Here is a 19679-nt window from a genome sequence, read left to right as displayed (position 1 = left end):
AGCTAACATTCTCCTTTCTCTTCTTCCCCCACAACAAACACTCTGTGAGGTGAGTGAGGCTGAGAGACTTCAGAGAAGTGTGACTGGCCCAAGGTCACCCAGCAGCTGCATGTGAAGGAGCGGGGAATCGAACCCAGTTCACCAGATTACGAGTCCACCGCTCTTAACCACCACACCACACTGGCTCTCAATGGCTATGAATGTATGTATGAATGTATCTCCTTCAAGAGAGATCCAGGGCAAATGAAGATTGCATCTTGCGTGGAAGACATTATGTGCTTATGTTGTTGGCACACGTATACAGAAACCCTTAATATGAGACGCATTGCCAATGTGCAGAGCAGGACCACCCAACACAACCCCTTTGGGATCTTCTCAATGCATGGAAGGTTCTGAGAGCACCTCACTAGTGGTAGCAGCATCAATGGTCATTGGCCCACATAAATAGGTAATTTACTGTAGCTGATGAGTAGTTTCGATTAGTCTGGCAAATGTACCCTCTACCAACATCAGAAGCAAATCATTACTAATAATATAAATTGAATACAATTGTATGAATGTTTATTTCTAGTTACAAGAAACAGAATCAGTCCCTCAATTGTACAAAAATACCTGAAAGATTACAATTAGCTTCACAACCCCCCCCCCCAAAGCTATTTACAGTTATGAAGCAATGCATATTGAGTAAGAGGTTTTGTCTCTTAAATTAATACCTTTTGCATTCCCTGAAAACTTAACTTTTATTCCATATTACAGTCACTAAAAAGTCTTGCATTGTGACAATATAATTTACAATAAGCAAGTCTTGCCACTGGAAAGGTGCATTGATTGGTCAAAACGGTCAGGTACTTAGTGCAGAAAAGAGAAGACAAAACATCTAAAAACTGAGGCACGTGTTTCTTCAAGATTAATTCAACAAATAAAAAAGCTGTTCATTTTCAAACACCTACTGTTCTATAACTTATCTACTGGTTTTTTAATTTTTATTTTTTTTTACCAGATGGTTTGACATTTTCCTTCTCAACATATTCCAAGATTGCTACATGAAGTATTTTATTTTAGAAAATAAAGATCACAGGCAAACAAAAACAAATGATAAAAATTCAACAGGCTCCAGAAACAACCCTGAGCGTCCCTCTTTACATTCATGTCATTTAAATACAAAAGAAGTCAAATGTCCTTCAGTCCTTGGTTTGGAAGCAGCCAACCAGCTGTATCTGCTGCAAATGTTTAAGGTGGGATTTTAACAATTTCATTTCCAGCAAAACCAAAAAAAAGGGAGGAGCAATAATGGTGTGCTCTAGTAAAGTAGCTACCACTCTCATGTGGCTCATTTCTTTAAAATAGCTCATTTTAAAGTTGGGTGTACAAAATAGTCAGCTATCTACATAGAAAATTATGATAGTCAAAGAATGCAAGTTTTATAAACATGAAACAATGCAAAACGATTTTTTTAAAATTTGCTGAAAACTAAGTTAAGACACAAATTTATCTCAAAAGTCTAAATGGTCTTATCGAAACTAGAGAATGAGCATGTTAAATCATTTTTAATATATATAGGAGGGGTGAAACAGAAAATGCAGAGTGAAATCAAAGATAAAATTTAGCTTAATATGATGTCTAAAGAACATTGACAAAAAAATAATATGCACATATAAAACCAGCAAGTTTCTAATAAAAACTAAGTCAAGTTTCTTCATTTTATATGTAGACATTTCATGGGGGCAAAGCTACTAGAATGTGTTCTGTAAACTAAGATACAGTGTTTCTATACCACTGATAATTCAGCTGGTATATGTGACTCAAGCTGGTTATTTTTTCTTAAGCTACTCTCACCACTATAAGAATACCTTGTGAATAAAGAACTGCTTTTCCAACTTCAACCAGCGGGATGGGCTATTTATTAGTTACATGAGATAATCAGTAGAGATAAAATTTATTTTGCAACAGTAATTCTGAACATTCCTAGGGTGAATACACTTCTTGCTTTATAAACCGTGCAAAGTACACAAAGCACATCATGTGTGTATTAACCATGCACTGACCTTCCTCTAATGGTAGCTATCGCCAGAAGGAAAAGCACTGCAATGTAAACATGGAACAAATGAAACATTTAACAAGAGATTGTCCTGGTTCAGATATTATAAAGCCCTCCAAAATGTGTCGCTCCATGAAGGCAGCTGGTAGCATCTGACCCAACCTAACTATGCCGCCTGCATTTTACTTACCATAGGTGCCCAAATTTCCATTTATCAATTTGGATTAAAGCTGGGTCAGGTATTATTTGCTCCATACAGCCAATGCCCACCTGGAAGGCTTTAGAGAGCCTAAAACAGGCCTTGAAAATATCTGCTTTGCATATAATGATAAGCCACAGTTTGTTCAACAAATCACAAGTTAACGACGAATTGCTCAACAAAGGATCAAATAATATATGGCTTGTTTCTCAAGAGTTTGTTTTGTTTTCCAGCTACAGCTTGCTGGACTTCTGCAGCTTGCTGAACACTTTGGTTGGAGTGGCCAAACAAATCATGGTTAAAGAAGGGTGCTTGGTTCACTTGCAATGCCAAACTATAACTAAAACAAGTCAATATTCATAAGCCTGCAACAAACAATGGCTTCACATAATGATTTGTTGGCAGTAAAGAAATGAGAAGTTAAAACCACTGGGCAGGCTCATATGTAATGCTACACCATGGTCTTAATAAGCCATAGTTTAATAAACCATGGCTTACCATTGTGTGTGAACTGGGCCTTATTTAAATGATGAACCAGGAATGAAGCAAAACCAAACTAGTTTGCCACAAACTAGTTTGACCAACTAATATAAATACTTTAGTGCATATACCCCCAAGTATTAGGTTACTGAATTGTCAATGGTAAATTCAGCAGTGGCATGAAGGGTTGAATGTCCAATTTCTATTAGCAATAAAACAAGTCATTAAACCAGCACTACTGCATATTATCACCCAATCATTCTGGTGGCACTTGCATAACTTTTCTTTGCGCAGGTCTGAAATGGATGGAGAGCAGTCAATGGATTTTGCCCCCAGTTCTGTACAGAAGTTTTGGCAATCCTGCACAATACAAGCAAGACACAGTTCAACTGAAGAAGAAATTATTCAAATTTACCTGACTGGGCATCACTGTTGCCTTACCAACACTTAGGACAGGCATAGGCAAACTCGGCCCTCCAGATGTTTTGGGACCATCATCCCTAGCTAACAGGACTAGTGGTCAGGGATGAAGGGAGTTGTAGTCCCAAAACATCTGGAGGGCCGAGTTTGCCTATGCCTGACTTAGGAAAACAACTCTATGAGGTTTAGCCAGTGTTAGTCACACTCATGAGTAGATCCATTGAAATAAATGGACATTAGTAACGGAGGTCCTTAATATTCTCTATGGACCTACTCTGAGTAGAACTTAGTTGGAAACAACCCTATGTCTGTGCCAGTGCAGTCATATCCAACAATCTAACCATAATTAGGAGACCAGGATACTCCATGGCCATTTCCTTCTTTCTTTCAGTTTTGGAGCTAATTATAGTTAGGCTTACATCTTTACTGGCATTTTCAAGTAACTCTAGACCCAAGTCATTTGCAAACAAGGTTAAAGACTTATTTTCAGTCTGTGTTTTGGTTACTGAAAATGCGGGTTCAGAGGCTGGAGGGAAGGATAATGCAAACACACGGGGCCCTCTTGAACTCTCAACCATGGTTAGGAGATTGGACAGTGATACACCTGCACGAAAGGCCCTGTGACATGGTCAGAAAGCAAGGAAACACTGAACTTGTGTCCTACTAGGTAGACTAAACAAGTGAAGCCCCACCTCCCAAAGCTGGTTCCAAATACATATTGTCACTCTAGCCTTTGTCAGTGGATTTTCCCAAAGGGTCATGCAGACCAGAGGGCTCTAGTAGGCTGAGAATGTGGGGGAAGACAAAACACATTCAGATTAAAATGGGTTAAAACACATTTATGCATAGAATCAGAATCCTTTGCATGACTAGCTATTATTAGTGTCCTGCACACAAGCTACAGCCATTATATTTTTTTAAAAAACCCAATCATTCTAAAGAGTACATATGTTGGTATGTGTATATTGCCATAGTTGTATCCACACTGTTTCTTCAAGAGCATCGGTACATAACATAGCTGCTGATTTTCAGAGCCATCAAGTCATATTTTTGTCTTCTAGATCCTTGTTAGGCTCAAGCAACTCATGAAATACAGGATTTAGATTAATACCCAAATCCTGCATAAGTGTAAAAGCTTCATCAGCTCCTAATATAGGCCATATGCAATATCCAAAAAGTAGGAGTGCAAAAAACAAAAAATAGTAGAGTGTGATCAATACAAAAAGTAAACACACTAAGTCTTAAATTCTCAAGATTATTCCAGGGCAAGAGTTCTTTTCAATAATTTTGCTTCACAAACTTGATTCTGTTAAATGGACCAGCCAAGGGACAGTTTCCAGTTTTGTTTAATGATTTTACACACCCTTTCCTGATTTTAGGGGTTGCTAGGACACTCAGCACCAAGCATGTTTAGGTGTTATACAAACCAGCAAAATCTCAGTCTGTTGCTCAATTCATCCTTTTCCAAATCCCCAAGGTGCATAATTCTTGTGAACAACTATTCTGCTAATTCCCCAGTGTCAACCTTCCTTTTATAATATTTCTCTGGCAACTTCCATCACTGAGCAAAGTCGGTCTTCAACATGGATCAAAATAGAGGTCATAAGGCCACACGTATGCAGTGGTGTTTGAGTTTACACGGCAAAACTCCCTTGTTTAGTTGGTAGAACTCAACAAGTTGTATTAGGTCAGTGAATTTGGTGCTCCCATCATCCAGACTGAAAAATATCTGTCCGTCATCTTCACACTTGAAAAATTAATAAAAAAAGTTAAAATACTAAAACCATGTCAAGTTAAGCAGCAATATAACCAAATTAGGGTGCTAACTAATGGATGGATGCACATCAACCAAGGGTGTCAACTGACAGAACTCATCTATCAATTGAGCTAATACTTCAGACTTGTTTAAAGTTGGTTTTACCTCATCCACAATTCTGATATTCAAAATAGAAATTTCGCCATTTCAAATTTTGGGCACAGCAAAGCTCCATCTTTTGACTTAACCCTTAGCCCATAGTCCCAACAATAATAAATATAATAACATTTTATTTATATCCCGCCCTCCCCAGCCAATTCCAGGCTCAGAGCGGCTAACAACAGTAAAATAATACAGCATTCTAAAATCAATTCATTATAAAATCAGTTCAAATCAAACTGATGGCAACCATTGGGCTAGAGTTCTGTGAGGATTACCAAAGGAGGGGGTCAGGCTGTGCCTTGGCCAAAGGCCTGGTGGAACAGCTCTGTCTTGCAGGCCTTGCGGAAAGATGTCAAGTCCCACAGGGCCCTAGTCTCTTGTGACAGAGTGTTCCACCAGATCAGAGCCACAGCCGAAAAAGCCCTGGCTCTGGCTGAGGCCAGCCTAAACTCTCTGTAGCCCGGGACCTCCAAGATGTTTTTGTTTGAAAACCGTAAGGTCCTCCGTGGGACATATCAGGAGAGGCGGTCCTGTAGGTACGAGGGTCCTAGGCAGTTTAGGGCTTTAAAGGTTAAAACCAGCACCTTAAACTTGATCCTGTACTCCACCTGGAGCCAGTGCAGCTGGTGTAGCATTGGGTGAATGTGCTCCCACAGCGAGGACCCCGTAAGGAGTCTCGCCACGGCATTCTGCACCCACTGGAGTTTCTGGGTCAGTCTCAAGGGCAGCCCCACGTAGAGCAGATTACAATAATCCAGTCTGGAGGTGACCGTCGCATGGATCACAGTGGCGAGGTCAGGGCGCAATGATTGCGGGACATTTGTCCGCAATCCTTTTACCATTTTATCCTTCCCTTCCGTTCTTCTATTGTCCCTACCCCACTCCCCACCCCAACGCAGCAAATTAGTATTACTGGTATAGAACAGGACATTGGTTGCTCAGCATGAAGGTATCCAACAATGGGTTAATATCTTTGACTTGCCCAGGAAGGCCGGAAATGAAACTAAATTTTTTCCACCAAGCCTGGTTCTCTTTCCTCACTTTTGTCCCTCAAAAAGGTTTAAATAGAATGCATCTTGAAAATAATTAGGGAAGGAGAACTAGGGAGGAGGCGTTTGGCCAGGCCAAACTATAGGGTGCAAGGAGATGCTGACTTTGTGAAGACGATATGGACAACATCAGGCTAGGCACAAGGATGGAACAAAGTTTTGGGTTATGTTAGCCACTGAGAAACAGGATGTTATCTTGGATGCCTCTGCACACCAAACCAAAATGAATCTTCCAGTTGACGTTAGAGGTATCCAACAGTTATAAAGTTACATTACATTCTAATTAGGGCACATGGCTGAGCCAGGAAGTGGGGAGCACACTGAATTAACAGGTCTCACTTGTTCGGCTGGAACCAGGGTAAGTGAGTCTCTAGGTTGAGGGTCTCAGAGAACCAAGGCTGGAAAGGGGCCTGCTCCACCTGTATCTCTTGTATAAGGGCAGCAGGAGAAGTCAAGAGGTCCTTTTGGCACTCCATGTATCTGCACCTCTGCCCAGGCTATCTGAAATCTAAACATGTACCTTGGGAAGGGGTGGTTCTTGGAGAAGGCAAAGAGGTCTATCAGTGGGTGTCCAAGCGCTCCTGTATTGCTGCAAACGCCTCCCTGTTGAGGATTATTCCTCCTACACCCAGGTAACTGCAGCTGAGATAGTCTACAGTTGCATCCCTCTGCATTGGGACAATTGCTTCCTTCAATGCTGTCACATGGGAGAAATGCTTGCAGTGGTTTGGCCCACAATATGCCTTCCTGACTCTTGCCCATATCATAGCTTTAGGAGGAGGTCCATGGTGTGGTTAACACATATTTGCAGGAGGAGTGTGTGCCTGTTTTCCTGAAACACATGGGCACTCTTTAAAGAAAGCCCTCCCTGAATGCAGTGGTGCTTGACAATTATCACCTGGTCACAAATACTGTCCTTTGGCAGTAATGTGCTTGAGAGGGTGGTGGTATAGCTACAGACACTATTGGAAGAAAATGATTCTCTTGACCCATTTCAGACTGGGTTCATGTCTGCTTTGGGGACAGAATTGACCTTGGTTGCCCTGATCTTTGGGAGAGGGATGGAGAAGTGCAAACTTGTTGATGTTGCTTAAACTCTCAGTGGCTTTTGATACTGTTGACCACAGTGTCCTCTTAGACCAGTGATGGCCAAACTTGGCCCTCCAGCTGGTTTGGGACTACAACTCCCATCATCCCTAGCTAACAGGACCAGTGGTCAGGGATGATGGGAATTGTAGTCCCAAAACAACTAGAGGGCCAAGTTTGGCCATCACTGTCCTAGACCATCTTCTGTGAGTTGGGAATGATCATTACGGCATGATCCGTGCTCATGGAGGCTGATGCAAAAAGCCAGCAGCTACAAGTTTGACATGGTTAGGGAGTGTTGCTCTCGGTCCTGGGCAAGGGCATTAACTTGTTGTGAGATACCTCTGACAACCAACAGCCCTTATAAACACAACGGACACAAAAAATGGGCAAACTTTTCCATTTTCTGTAACAATGATAGTAATTGTGCTACTGGGGAAAAAAATCGATTTTGAAATTTGAATTGTGGATTTCCACTTGTTAATTTTTGGCTAATAAAAAAAGAGAGCCAAAATTAAAAATTATGCTTTGTTCACAATTTTGTCCCATAAAGATATAAACAACTTCTTCACAAAAACAAGTTAAGACTAATATATCTGAAATATCACAAACATTGTAGCCCAAAATAAATTACCGTAAATTAATTTTAAAGATTGGCTGTCACTGGAGATAATCTGGCATTTCAGGATGTTATTCTCTGAGAAATAAAGGCATTTGTATTGTCCATGTTGGAAATACTATGGCTAGAGGTCTTTCACTGAGTATTACACATGGGAGATGAGTGTGCATATACAGATAAGGGTTTCTAAATTCAGCCCTGTTTTCTGAAATAATAATGATGACGACATCTTGATTGATCTGGTCCATTGTATGAAGAGGAGACAGTGTGCCTTTTCCCCAGTGTGCAGCTCTGTCGTTTATGCTGTAACAGAACACCTGAATGCAGAAGTCAGTCAAAGTTGCAATGTCAGTTTCTGGAGATCTTCCTGTGGCTTTTAGGCTTTTGAACATTGGATTATACATGCACATACATTCAAATGCTCCATTGCTGCATTGGGGGGGGGGGGAGAGATAAGCAACTGCCCTCCTCTGCTTATGGACCAGATCAGGGAAGAGGTCTTGCCCAACTTAACGTATTCTGAGAAAAGTACAGAGAGGAAATGAGAAAAAAATCTAGTTTCTGAATGCTATCATTGGTTGAACTGAAAAGCCTTTCGGAAATCTTCATCAATAAAACCCATGATGAATTCTGCACCATATTTTTTAAAAGTGCCGTACTTACCGGCAAAATCTGGAAATGCTTAATTTTTTGATGGTGACACAGTGTAAGTACAAATGCCTTTGGGTTACTCTGACTGTCCCGGAGAAGAAATAACCTGGGAAGCAATATTATACTTTATTATTAAATTGACTACTACTTGGAAATAAATGAACATCTCCGTTTCATTATTTTACCAGCTGACAGGAGCGATCCAGCAGTAAATCACACCAAGCAAGTTGGAGTTAACTCTTTGTTAGCAAAATCAGGATCTGCATAGGTGTGTCAAGCCTAATAAGCACAGCAACTTTTCTCTGGCAGGTCCTGCAGCCATGAAACAGTTGTTAAGACTGAAGGTCCTCCTCACAGCTGCCTAAGTCCCCTCTTCTCCAATGTTTTTCACAAGCTGTCTGAGACTGTGCCTGCATGCCGCCACCCTCTCCTCTGCCCTTTTCATCCCTCTCAGCGGCGTAGCGTGGGTTGTCAGCACCCGGGGCAAGGCAAGTAATTTGCGCCCCCTAACCCGGGGCAAGGCAAGTAATTTGCGCTCCTAACCCCTAACCTGCCGTCGCTGCCAGCTTCTTCTTGCTGCTGCCTGGGCTGGGGTATTTGCGGTAAGGTAGCCACGACGGCGGTGGCGGGTCCGTGTCAGGTGATCTGAGGCAAGTTGCCGCTGGCGCTGCCGCCCAAACGACGCCACTTGCCCGGAGGAGGAGGGCAGAGAGGCGAGGAAAATGCAACATGGCCCAGCAGCTGCAGCAGTGGCGGCAGTGGCGGGGCTGTGAGGAGGGGCTGCCTGGCGCGCCCTCCGCGGCCCTGACGCGCGGGGACCGCGGCGAGCGCTGAGAGCCACTGCCTGCCGGACGCCTTCAGCCCGGATGCGCGCACAGCTCATCGGTTCTGCGAGACATGGGGTTCTGCTACAGCCTGCGCCGGAGGCTCTTCGGCGACTCCGGAGGTGGCGAGCGCACCCCCCCCCCGATGTTGCGCCTGGTGTGGCCGGCCCCCCCTGCACCCCCCACGCTACGCCACTGATCCCTCTTCTGGTTCTGGGAGACCGGGGGGGGGGGGGAGCTTGTCACATGCTTCTTCACCAACAGGGCTCCTCTATGGCTCCTGGCTTCCTTCCTCTCCTGCTTCTGCCTTGAATTCTGGACTTATCTCTGCCACAGACTCTCCCAGCTCCCCAGGTTCTGCTTCTCTTCTTCCCTTGGGGTTCCGCATCTGGTTCCTCCTGCTATTCCTCTGTGTCCAACCAGTCTGTGACACCAGCACACACTAGAGTCTAACTCTTAACTAATCTGAAATTTGGCTGATGAAATTATGACAAACCTTGCAACCTTGGAAATGCTCGTGAACAGTCAGATAATCAATCAATATAAAGGTAAAGGTAAAGGTACCCCTGCCCGTACGGGCCAGTCTTGACAGACTCTGGGGTTGTGCGCCCATCTCACTTAAGAGGCCAGGGGCCAGCGCTGTCCGGAGACACTTCCGGGTCACGTGGCCAGCGTGACATCGCTGCTCTGGCGAGCCAGAGCCGCACACGGAAACGCCGTTTACCTTCCCGCTGGTAAGCGGTCCCTATTTATCTACTTGCACCCGGAGGTGCTTTCGAACTGCTAGGTTGGCAGGCGCTGGGACCGAGCAGCGGGAGCGCACCCCGCCGCAGGGATTCGAACCACCGACCTTTCAATCGGCAAGTCCTAGGCGCTGAGGCTTTAACCCACAGCGCCACCTGCGTCCCTAATCAATCAATATAAGTCTTTTTAATTACCCACCATCAGGGTTGCAGGCCAGAGCGAGGAGAATTTATGCAGAACATTTGAGCATTCATAGGGAAGTGTAATGTAAGACCCAAATTAAAACCCTGGCATTGCCAGGCAGCATGAGAAGATCTGCTGAGACCCTGGAAAGGTGATGCCAGTAGACAACTGTCAGGGAACTGCCATCGGAGCCAGAGGGAGAGGGAGGGCTCCAGAGGGATTACGGAGAGCGTACCAGGAGGGAGAGAAGCAGCCCATCTGCTGGGGAAGGAAATCAGCGTAGCACCAGTGGAGAAGGGGGGCAGATGGGGGAATCGGCGAGGTGGCTCCATGACTCCTCGCCGGAGACCAGCAGGGAAAGCACGGGTCCTCCGCTGCCCACACCCTCCCTGCGCAGAAGGCTTCCGCGCAGGGAGAGTAGGCGGAGACTAGGCATCAAAGAGCTTCTTTGCTGGAAGAAGTTCAAGAAACGCTCACTGACGGATTCAGCCAGCAACTGAGACAGCCACGGGTGAGTGGATGTCCGGACAGAATCGGGTTCACCCAGGTAACTCTGCCAGGTGTGGCGACAACTTACGCACGAGCAACCCCTAGAACCATTACAGCAACATTTTGAGCTACATCCTATGATCCTACAAACCTTCAGTAAAATAATATGCCACCCCATTTCCTCCCCCCCCCCCATCCCTCGCCAAGGATTGTATGCCATGGTCTTTTCAGACTAGGTAAACTAGGTACTTTTACATGAAAATTTGGATCATGGTTGTATCTGGGACTCTCAGGACAGTGGCAAATATCACGTGCAGTGAGGAAAAACATACCCATCTACAAGACCCTGCTGTTTAATAATCCTGTGCGATTCTTCTCTAGAGATTCTGCCGTGAAACCAGTTTTGTGTCCTATGAATAACTGAAGAAGAAATAACTGGTCATTGCTAGTATTCAGCACTGTAGCCCAATTCTTCTATAATTAATTAATATATCAATATATTAATATTTATACGCCGCCCATCTGGCTGGGTTTCCCACAAAAAATGAATCAAACATAAAAGCCATTGCACAAAATGTTTAACACGAATGGGCTCAAACTAAACATCAACGTTCCCTTTTAAAAGGGCAAAGAATAAACTCTAGCTTTCTGGCTCAAGAAGAGCAAATATGGCTTAATATAATTTAAGTTAAATTTTAATCAGCATGGGCACAATCCAACCACAGATGAGCACTGAAGTTTGATGGAATTCAGTGGAATCAGGGAAAATTAATTACAGTCTCAGCTTTCCCACGAAAATTATACGAGATCATCTACCTCTCCAAATACTTGTCAGTTTCAATTTTTCTTACCTGTGTTCAGCATGGAAGGATGAAGAGGACTTTGGCTACCCAGGATATTCATTCTTGTGCTGCGTTTCTGTAGAACAAAGAAGCAATCACAAAACCTCAAATTATTAATATTACTATATGCAAAAACAACATATCAAAACGTTTAACCCAGTTTCAGTTTCTTCATGCCATGACAGGAAATGTATTGCAATGCAGTGAGAATATGTGAAGTTTCTGTACCTTAAAAATAAAATTAAAAAATTAAAAGTTGAATTTTTGATTTGGCTTCTAAATCAGCCAAAGAAGCTCATTGGGGAAAAAGTGGCAAATTTCTCCAATCCAATTTAATTGTTATACAACTATTATAAAATGCTCTTTGGATGAAAAGTGTGTGTGTGTGTCTGTGTGTGTGTGTGTGTGTGTGTGTCTGTGTGTGTGTGTCAGGTTTTTTGTCCACATGGAGCAATAATCAAATTAAGTCTCTTTTAAGCATACAAGGAGGCTGCTTGGTACTCCATTGAAAAGCCAACAACAAGCCATTAGCCGTCTGTCAATCAAGGCCATCAAATATCTTCTTCAGTCCCGGGTTCAAACCTCTGCTAAACCACAAAGCTTCCTGGATGATTTTGGACCACTTATTGTGACTTAGTTCTAATCAATCACAGGGATCTGAGCTTGTGGGAGAAGCAGCATCATTTATACAATTCTGAGATCTTTGGAGGAATTTTTTTTTAAAAGTTTGAATTATTTTTGTGGAATGCAAATCACTTTACACACACAGAGAGAGAGAGAGAGAGAGAGAGAGAGAGAGAGAGAGAGATCTGAGATTTCTATTGGAGGCAGGGTGCAAGATTCATGAAGATCTTACAGCATATTAGAGGTGAAAACAAAAAAACTCACTTCATTTAGGAGTAATTGTTATAACAATTTTATCCAACACAGCACAGACTATCACCTTATTGTCTGCAGGCCCATTTAACCTTATATTGTATATGCAATTTAAATCACATTTAAATTATATATAATGGCAGGAACAGTAATAGCAACTAACAACAACAATTTGAACTACAGTGGTACCTCGCAAGACGAAATTAATTCGTTCCGCGAGTTTTTTCGTCTTGCGATTTTTTCGTCTTGCGAGGCACGGACTTTGGAAAAGCTTCAAAAATCACCAAAGTCTTCAAAAACCTCAAAAAAGGCTACCACACCGCGTGCTATGAGTTGCTCCTCAAAGTGAATGCATGGTTTTAAGAAAAAGGAAACAAACTTGCAAGACAAAGGAAACAAACTTGCAAGACGTTTTCGTCTTGCGAAGCAAGCCCATAGGGAAATTTGTCTTGCGAAGCAACTCAAAAAACGAAAAACTCTTTCGTCTTGCGAGCTTTTCGTCTTACAAGGCATTCGTCTTGCGAGGTACCACTGTACTGTAATTCGCTCTACATGGGGCTGCCCTTGAAAACGACTCAAAGGCTGCTTCTGGACTAAAACGCAATTGCCTAATTTTTTAAATTTGACTGTAATCATGAGCCATATTGTGTTGATTCTCAAAGATCTGCACTGACTGTCAATATGTTTCTGGTCTGAGTTCAAGGTTCTACCGATGACTTATAAAGCCCTGAACAAATTGGGAGCCCAAATGGCACAGCGTCTCTCCAGATATAGTCCTGCCCAGGAATTAAGATCATAAAAGGAGGCAGTCTTCATTGTCCAACCTGTGGGAATTGTATTCCTTGCAGTCATTGGCATGCCCATGGTGCCACCCCAGTTTTAGAATGCCATGCCCCCTGGTACTATGGTTCTGCTTCCAAATTATTGTCACCCACCCAGAGATCTGAGATAAAGAGAGAGAGAAATATTTCAAACAGAGAGGACAGCACCTCAGCTCTCCTGAGGAAGACATATATGACCCCTTCATGTGATGGGCGTGTCCAAGACGTACGTCTCGCGTATGTGCGTAACCTTGCTGCCCTTCTGAAACAGCACTTGGCACACACCCATGCTCATTTTACTGTGAATACTGCAGAATGGAAAACATGACAGGAAGCTATTGCAAAGTCTACCAAAATATTGAGTTTCTGCAACGTAGTACTGCCCCGCCCCCTTTTCTGGTAATGTCACAAGGAATTCAAACCGTGTGGATTCTGGCTGGCAAATACAGTGGTGCCCCGCAAGACAAACGCCTCGCAAGATGGAAAACCCGCTAGACGAAAGGGTTTTCCGTTTTGGAGGCGCTTCGCAAAACGAATTTCCCTATGGGCTTGCTTCGCAAGACGAAAATGTCTTACGAGTTCCTGCGGGTTTTTTCCCCTTTTCCCCCCCTTTTCCTAAGCCGCTAAGCCGCTTATCAGCTTATCCGCTGATAAGCCGCTTAACAGCTGATCGCTAAAAGCCGCTAAACCGCTAATAGCGCTAATCCGCTAAGCTGTCAATGGGCTTGCTTCGCAAGACGAAAAAACCGCTATACAAAGAGCCTCACGGAACAGATTAATTTCGTCTTGCAAGGCACCACTGTATAGCTGCCACCTCACCAGCAACTTGGAGAACCAGGAGCTCTGACATGGAAATTCGTGGTGCTTCCAGTCTCCACTCACATGATCAAATTCCTTCAGACATTCCTGCCACCAGCCACACCACAGTGGCTCCCATGCCACTTCTGACAATGTTAAGCCAGTTGCTCTTTTCTCAGACGCTTGTTCATAAATAAATTTCCAGTCGGTGGTCGTGACCACTACGCTGCCATGGCCACGGGAGGTTATCAGCCAGAAACCGAGAAGACAGAAGCTCCCTTACCCTCCAAGCATAGCCTTCCTCCAGGGCGGCACTCTGTGCTTCTGCTGGGTTTTCAATAACTCTTCCTATTTGTCCGGAAAAATCCATTGCTACTAAGGAATTTTCAGACACACTTCTCTGAAAGGAAAATTGGTTTAATGGCATTATCTAGAAAAAGTAACTACTAGTTGCTTTTATTATTTTTGCACGCTCCTCCAACCCTTCTCCAGATTATCAGTTTTTAAAGATTTTTTTAAAAAAATTTAGCTTGCCATAGGCAGATGTTGCTCTGCTGGGCCAGGAGAATAAGAAACGTAAACATGGTTTTGGTGATGGGTTTTCACTGCGCAAAGCTTTCGTTGGCATCAGTGTGGATAAGCTTTCATGTGAGGAGCCTTTTGAATCTGGCTTCACATTTAACATTTATAGGCTGGGATCCACAAAACAGTACAGCTAGATTCATTTCTTTTCATTCAATTTTTATTGGTTTTCTATAATCCAATATATACAAAGCTAGTTCAACACAATCAGTTCTGTGTGCACAGGGAGGCTCTGAGGGCACTTCTTTGCCATTCAGTCTAATTTTGTTTTATATACAGACACAGTAGCCCAGGAATAGCCCAGGTGTTAACCAGTCTCTGCAAGTGTATGGATTTAGTACAGTTCAAGGTTACTTTCTATTTCCTTTCTTGAAATTATTTTTTAAAAATCATTCTGACTTAAGACCGTGGAACCCTTTGTAATGATAAGACCATACATCATTCTCTCCTTGGCATGTTTTATTATTTACTCAGAAAATTGCATTGCTGTATCCCATATTTCTTTATTGGCAAATGTGACAACTTATTTTGTTTCCTTCCTTTCTCTAAGCTATTCCCCCCACCCCCCTAAGCTATTCCCCTTAAGCTATTCTTTTTTCTGTAACCTGATTGTCATTATTAAAATTCCATTTTAAAAATTGGGGCGGGTGAGGGGGGGGGAGAGAGATTGGCAGAATAGAGATATCTATTCTGTTCCTTCCATGACTTTTGAACTCTTTTTACTCCAACTGTTTCTCACGGTTATCCTTTCACACCTAATTTCTAAATTTCTTGGCCTATCTGGACAAGAAAATATAAGAATCCAGCCTAGCAAGAGCAAGTTTCTATACTTCCAGGGCTAAGATTGACCAGAAACTGTTGCCTAGCAACAGCAGAGTCCGTTGTCTAATATTCCCCAGAAATTATAAAAATTTGCCTGAAAGTGGCCTCCCAATTTCTCTCACAGGCCCATATAAGTTCAGCACAAACCTAATCTGCGGGTTGCCATCTGATTGGATTTTGTTCTGATCCTGATCTGATTTTAGGATAATAATAATAATAATAATAATAATAATAATAATAATAATTTTTATTTATATCCAACCCTCCCCAGCCGAAGCCGGGCTCAGAGCGGCTAACAACAGTAAAATGATAAAACATTCTAATGTATTTTAACTGATTGTCTGATTTTATGTTAATGTGTTATACATTTGATGTTAGCCGGTTTTGGCCGGGGAGGGCGGGGTATAAATAAAAAATTTTATTATTGTTATTAATGTGCTTTTACCCACTATTGTGGGGGAGAGTGTGCTTATTACAAGCCTTTCTCAAGCTTGAGTTCTCAGATGATGTTGGGACTGCAACTCCCATCGTCCGCAGCCAGCAGAGGTAGCAGTCAGGGATGATGGGAGTGGTGATCCAACCAACAACTGGGAATTCAAGCCCTGAATTTGAGGAGCAACCTGAATTAGGCTATAAGCTGCTATGCTTCAGACAGCGGTGCTGATGAAACCACAGTGCCAGACACAGCTTAGCCCTTTCCAGGCAATTGTATTCCTCTTGATCTGCATCTGGCAACTCCAAAGTCACTACTTGCGGGCAAGAAGCTTCTTGTTTAAACTCGGAGTTGACTATAACAGAACTTAAAATTATAAACTTACTATAGGAGTGGTGAAATGCGGAAGCGCAGCTTTTCTCTGTTGCGGAATTCTGTAGTTCTGGTACAGCAACATCCCATACTGCAGATTTGGGGGGGGAGGGGAGAATAGACAGGTATTTATTTTCTTTATGTATGTTTGTTTATTCAATTCTTTAATTAACCGCCCTTCACCAATAGGTCCCAGGGCAGGTGGCATAATAATAAAACCATAAAGCACAATGGAAAACAATCAAACCACTAAAACACACAGAACATGACCAAAAAAGTCACTTACAAGTAAGGTTAACAGTCACCTATTTCTGAAAGCTGTGATTAAAAGGTGCAGTGTTTTATGTCTCCTGTATACAGTACACCCAGAGCTGGAGCCACCTCTAAAAGGCAGTGAGTTTCAAAGTTGGAGGAGGGCACCACAGAAAATGCCCTCTTGCACCTCTTGTTGAAATAGCTCTGTAGTAATGATGATAGCAGGGTGATCAGTTCCAGGTTATCAAAATGGATCTGAGGGATAAACTTTTCTTTTGGCGTCTGTGCAGGGGCGCACCTAGGGGCTGGCCAGGTTGACCCTTGCCAAGGTTGCAGGCCCGGGGTGGTGCAAAAAGCAAGCCTCTGCACTCTGGCTCAGAGCGGCTAGGATCCTGCCTAACTGTGTTCTTTTCCCCCAGGCCACTCCTCCAGGTGAGGCACACAGACTCCTCTGGGTGCCTCAGTGGAAGAATCTGGAAGGGTACAAGGGACACCTGGCAGGGGGTTGGACTCGATGGCCCTTGTGGTCTCTTCCAACTCTATGATTCTATGATTCTATCGCAAGACTTGTGGTTGGGCCCCCACACCCACGGAGGTGGGTGTTTGAAAGAACTAATGCTGCCATACGAGTTCTAAACAGGCGGCTGATGCAATCACAGTGGCCCCCAAATGGTCTGCAAATCGTGTATGTGGCCCCTGCCTGGAAGTCCCTTTTCTCTCAAATCAACAACCATTATAAAAGCATGAACTTGGAATCATTCAGATGGGAATGATGAGCCTTGCTCTTCCTTCCACCCCAGGGGGCAATAACCCGCAGGCTGTAGCCAGCAATAGGATTTTGTCACTCCCAGGACTCTCCAAAATGTTTCATTCTTTAATTTTTTTTAAAAATAGTTAAACGAAACTCTTACTATTGTAGCAGGGTCCCCGCTGTGATACTATGATGCCACACTTTTTTTGTGGAGCCCCAACTCCACAATATTTGTTCATATTATATATACACACACACAATTTAATAAGGAATGAAAAGAAAATGTAAAATAGTGTAGAGTAGCTGATGGGAAAGTCTTTTGAAAGATAACTGCAGTTCATCATGCCCACTTTTAATGTATGGACATGCCTAATTTGAGATGTGGACCTCGTAGTGTTGGCCCTGGGTCACTGTGGCCCTCAGCCTGAAGGAGATTGACCAGTTCAGCTCTGCCCCATGCAGACCCCCAACAGACTTGAATGGGAATCTGTCTGCTCAGATGGTGCTGCTTGAACTTGGTGGTTCCCAAATTATTAATTAACAAGTAACTTTGCCACTTGAAGGGGCAGCCCAATAAGCTACAACCCATGGTGCTATGTTGATTCCAATATGCATTTTGACGGCATAATAAACAAATATTGGTGACCTTCTGTTCTTGGCTCTCTCTGTGGTGACTGACTTCCAGTCACAGACCCAGAGACGTACCTAGGCTCCCTTGCACCCTTAGCAAGGACATGTATTCCTGCCCCCCTCCCCTGGACAGTCATAGAATCATAGAATCATAGAATCATAGAGTTGGAAGAGACCACAAGGGCCATTGAGTCCAACCCCCTGCCAAGCAGGAAACACCATCAGAGCACTCCTGACATATGGTTGCCAAGTCTTTGCTTAAAGACCTCCAAAGAAGGAGACTCCACCACACTCCTTGGCAGCAAATTCCACTGTCAAACAGCTCTTACTGTCAGGAAGTTCTTCCTAATGTTTAGGCGGAATCTTTTTTCTTGTAGTTTGGATCCATTGCTCCGTGTCTGCTTCTCTGGAGCAGCAGAAAACAACCTTTCTCCCTCCTCTATGTGACATCCTTTTATATATTTGAACATGGCTATCATATCACCCCTTAACCTCCTCTTCTCCAGGCTAAACATGCCCAGTTCCCTTAGCTGTTCCTCATAAGGCATCGTTTCCAGGCCTTTGACCATTTTGGTTGCCCTCCTCTGGACACGTTCCAGTTTGTCAGTGTCCTTCTTGAACTGTGGTGCCCAGAACTGGACACAGTACTCCAGGTGAGGTCTGACCAGAGCAGAATACAGTGGCACTATTACTTCCCTTGATCTAGATGCTATACTCCTATTGATGCAGCCCAGAATTGCATTGGCTTTTTTAGCTGCCGCGTCACACTGTTGGCTCATGTCAAGTTTGTGGTCAACCAAGACTCCTAGATCCTTTTCACATGCACTGCTCTCAAGCCAGGTGTCACCCATCTTGTATTTGTGCCTCTCATTTTTTTTGCCCAAGTGCAATACTTTACATTTCTCCCTGTTAAAACAAAATAAAAGAAAAAAAATTCCTTCCAGTAGCACCTTAAAGACCAACTAAGTTAGTTCTAGGTATGAGCTTTCGTGTGCATGCACACTTCTTCAGATACACTTCTTCTGTGTGTCTGAAGAAGTGTGCATGCACACGAAAGCTCATACCTAGAACTAACTTAGTTGGTCTTTAAGGTGCTACTGGAAGGAATTTTTTTTCTTTTATTTTGTTTTGACTATGGCAGACCAACACGGCTACCTACCTGTAACTCCCTGTTAAAATTCATCTTGTTTCACCTGAAGGCCACCATAAATGTAAACTGGCCCCAAGACTAAGGTACCTTGAGGAGCCTAAAGGCGGTCATCCAGCACGTCCTGCTCTGCTCGTCATCCGCACACAGAAACCTCAATTCTTTTGTTTCACTTCTCATTCGGTTGGGCTACAAAACAAAGACAAAACAGAACTTATTCTCATAGCAAAGGCAACCAACCATGATCCGTCCTACAAGGCAAGTAAGGGCTATTATCCCCTTTTCGCAGATGTAGGAGCAGAGGCCAAGAGTGCTGGCTTGCTGACATCACTTTATAGGTTTAGAGTTCAGGTGTGATTTGAGATTTGCTTGTGGTTAAGCTCTTTCCTCACTAACCATGTCCTGTATCCATGGAACTACCTATGTCTGAGTCATTCCTGTGACGCCATCGTAAGTCAATCCTTGGCTTAGCTGAGCATGGCATGGGAGCAAGAAGGGCAGGGGGAACACTGAGCAGCTCCCAGCTCCTGCACATTTGCGTGGTCCCAGTAAGCCATTGTTTAGCTTACTGTGTCATGACAACCAGGGCAATATAAGAGACAGCGCTGGGAAGCTAAGCCTGGGGAGCTCGTTCCTCTGATGTATCTCAG

General features: G+C 43.5%; 1 protein-coding gene across 3 annotated transcripts in view; it reads right to left on the bottom strand.

Annotated features, from left to right (window-relative positions):
- Window positions 1–539: 539 nt before the first annotated feature.
- Window positions 540–19679, bottom strand: part of GRB10 (growth factor receptor bound protein 10) — a 91295-nt gene continuing 72155 nt past the window's right edge. For all 3 annotated transcript variants that reach the window (XM_079949621.1, XM_079949623.1, XM_079949622.1), the window contains 7 exons: window positions 19120–19218; window positions 16260–16337; window positions 14321–14437; window positions 11552–11618; window positions 11033–11120; window positions 8473–8566; window positions 540–4884 (listed from right to left, as the gene is read on the bottom strand). In XM_079949621.1, the coding sequence (XP_079805747.1) occupies window positions 4738–4884; window positions 8473–8566; window positions 11033–11120; window positions 11552–11618; window positions 14321–14437; window positions 16260–16337; window positions 19120–19218 (690 nt within the window). In that variant the 3' untranslated portion in view covers window positions 540–4737. The remainder of the gene's footprint in view (window positions 4885–8472; window positions 8567–11032; window positions 11121–11551; window positions 11619–14320; window positions 14438–16259; window positions 16338–19119; window positions 19219–19679) is intronic.

This window comes from Podarcis cretensis (genome assembly GCF_951804945.1).
Source record: "Podarcis cretensis genome assembly, chromosome: 13".
Classification (NCBI taxonomy): Eukaryota; Metazoa; Chordata; class Lepidosauria; order Squamata; family Lacertidae; genus Podarcis; species Podarcis cretensis.
This window is presented reverse-complemented; position numbering and strand designations above follow the sequence as displayed.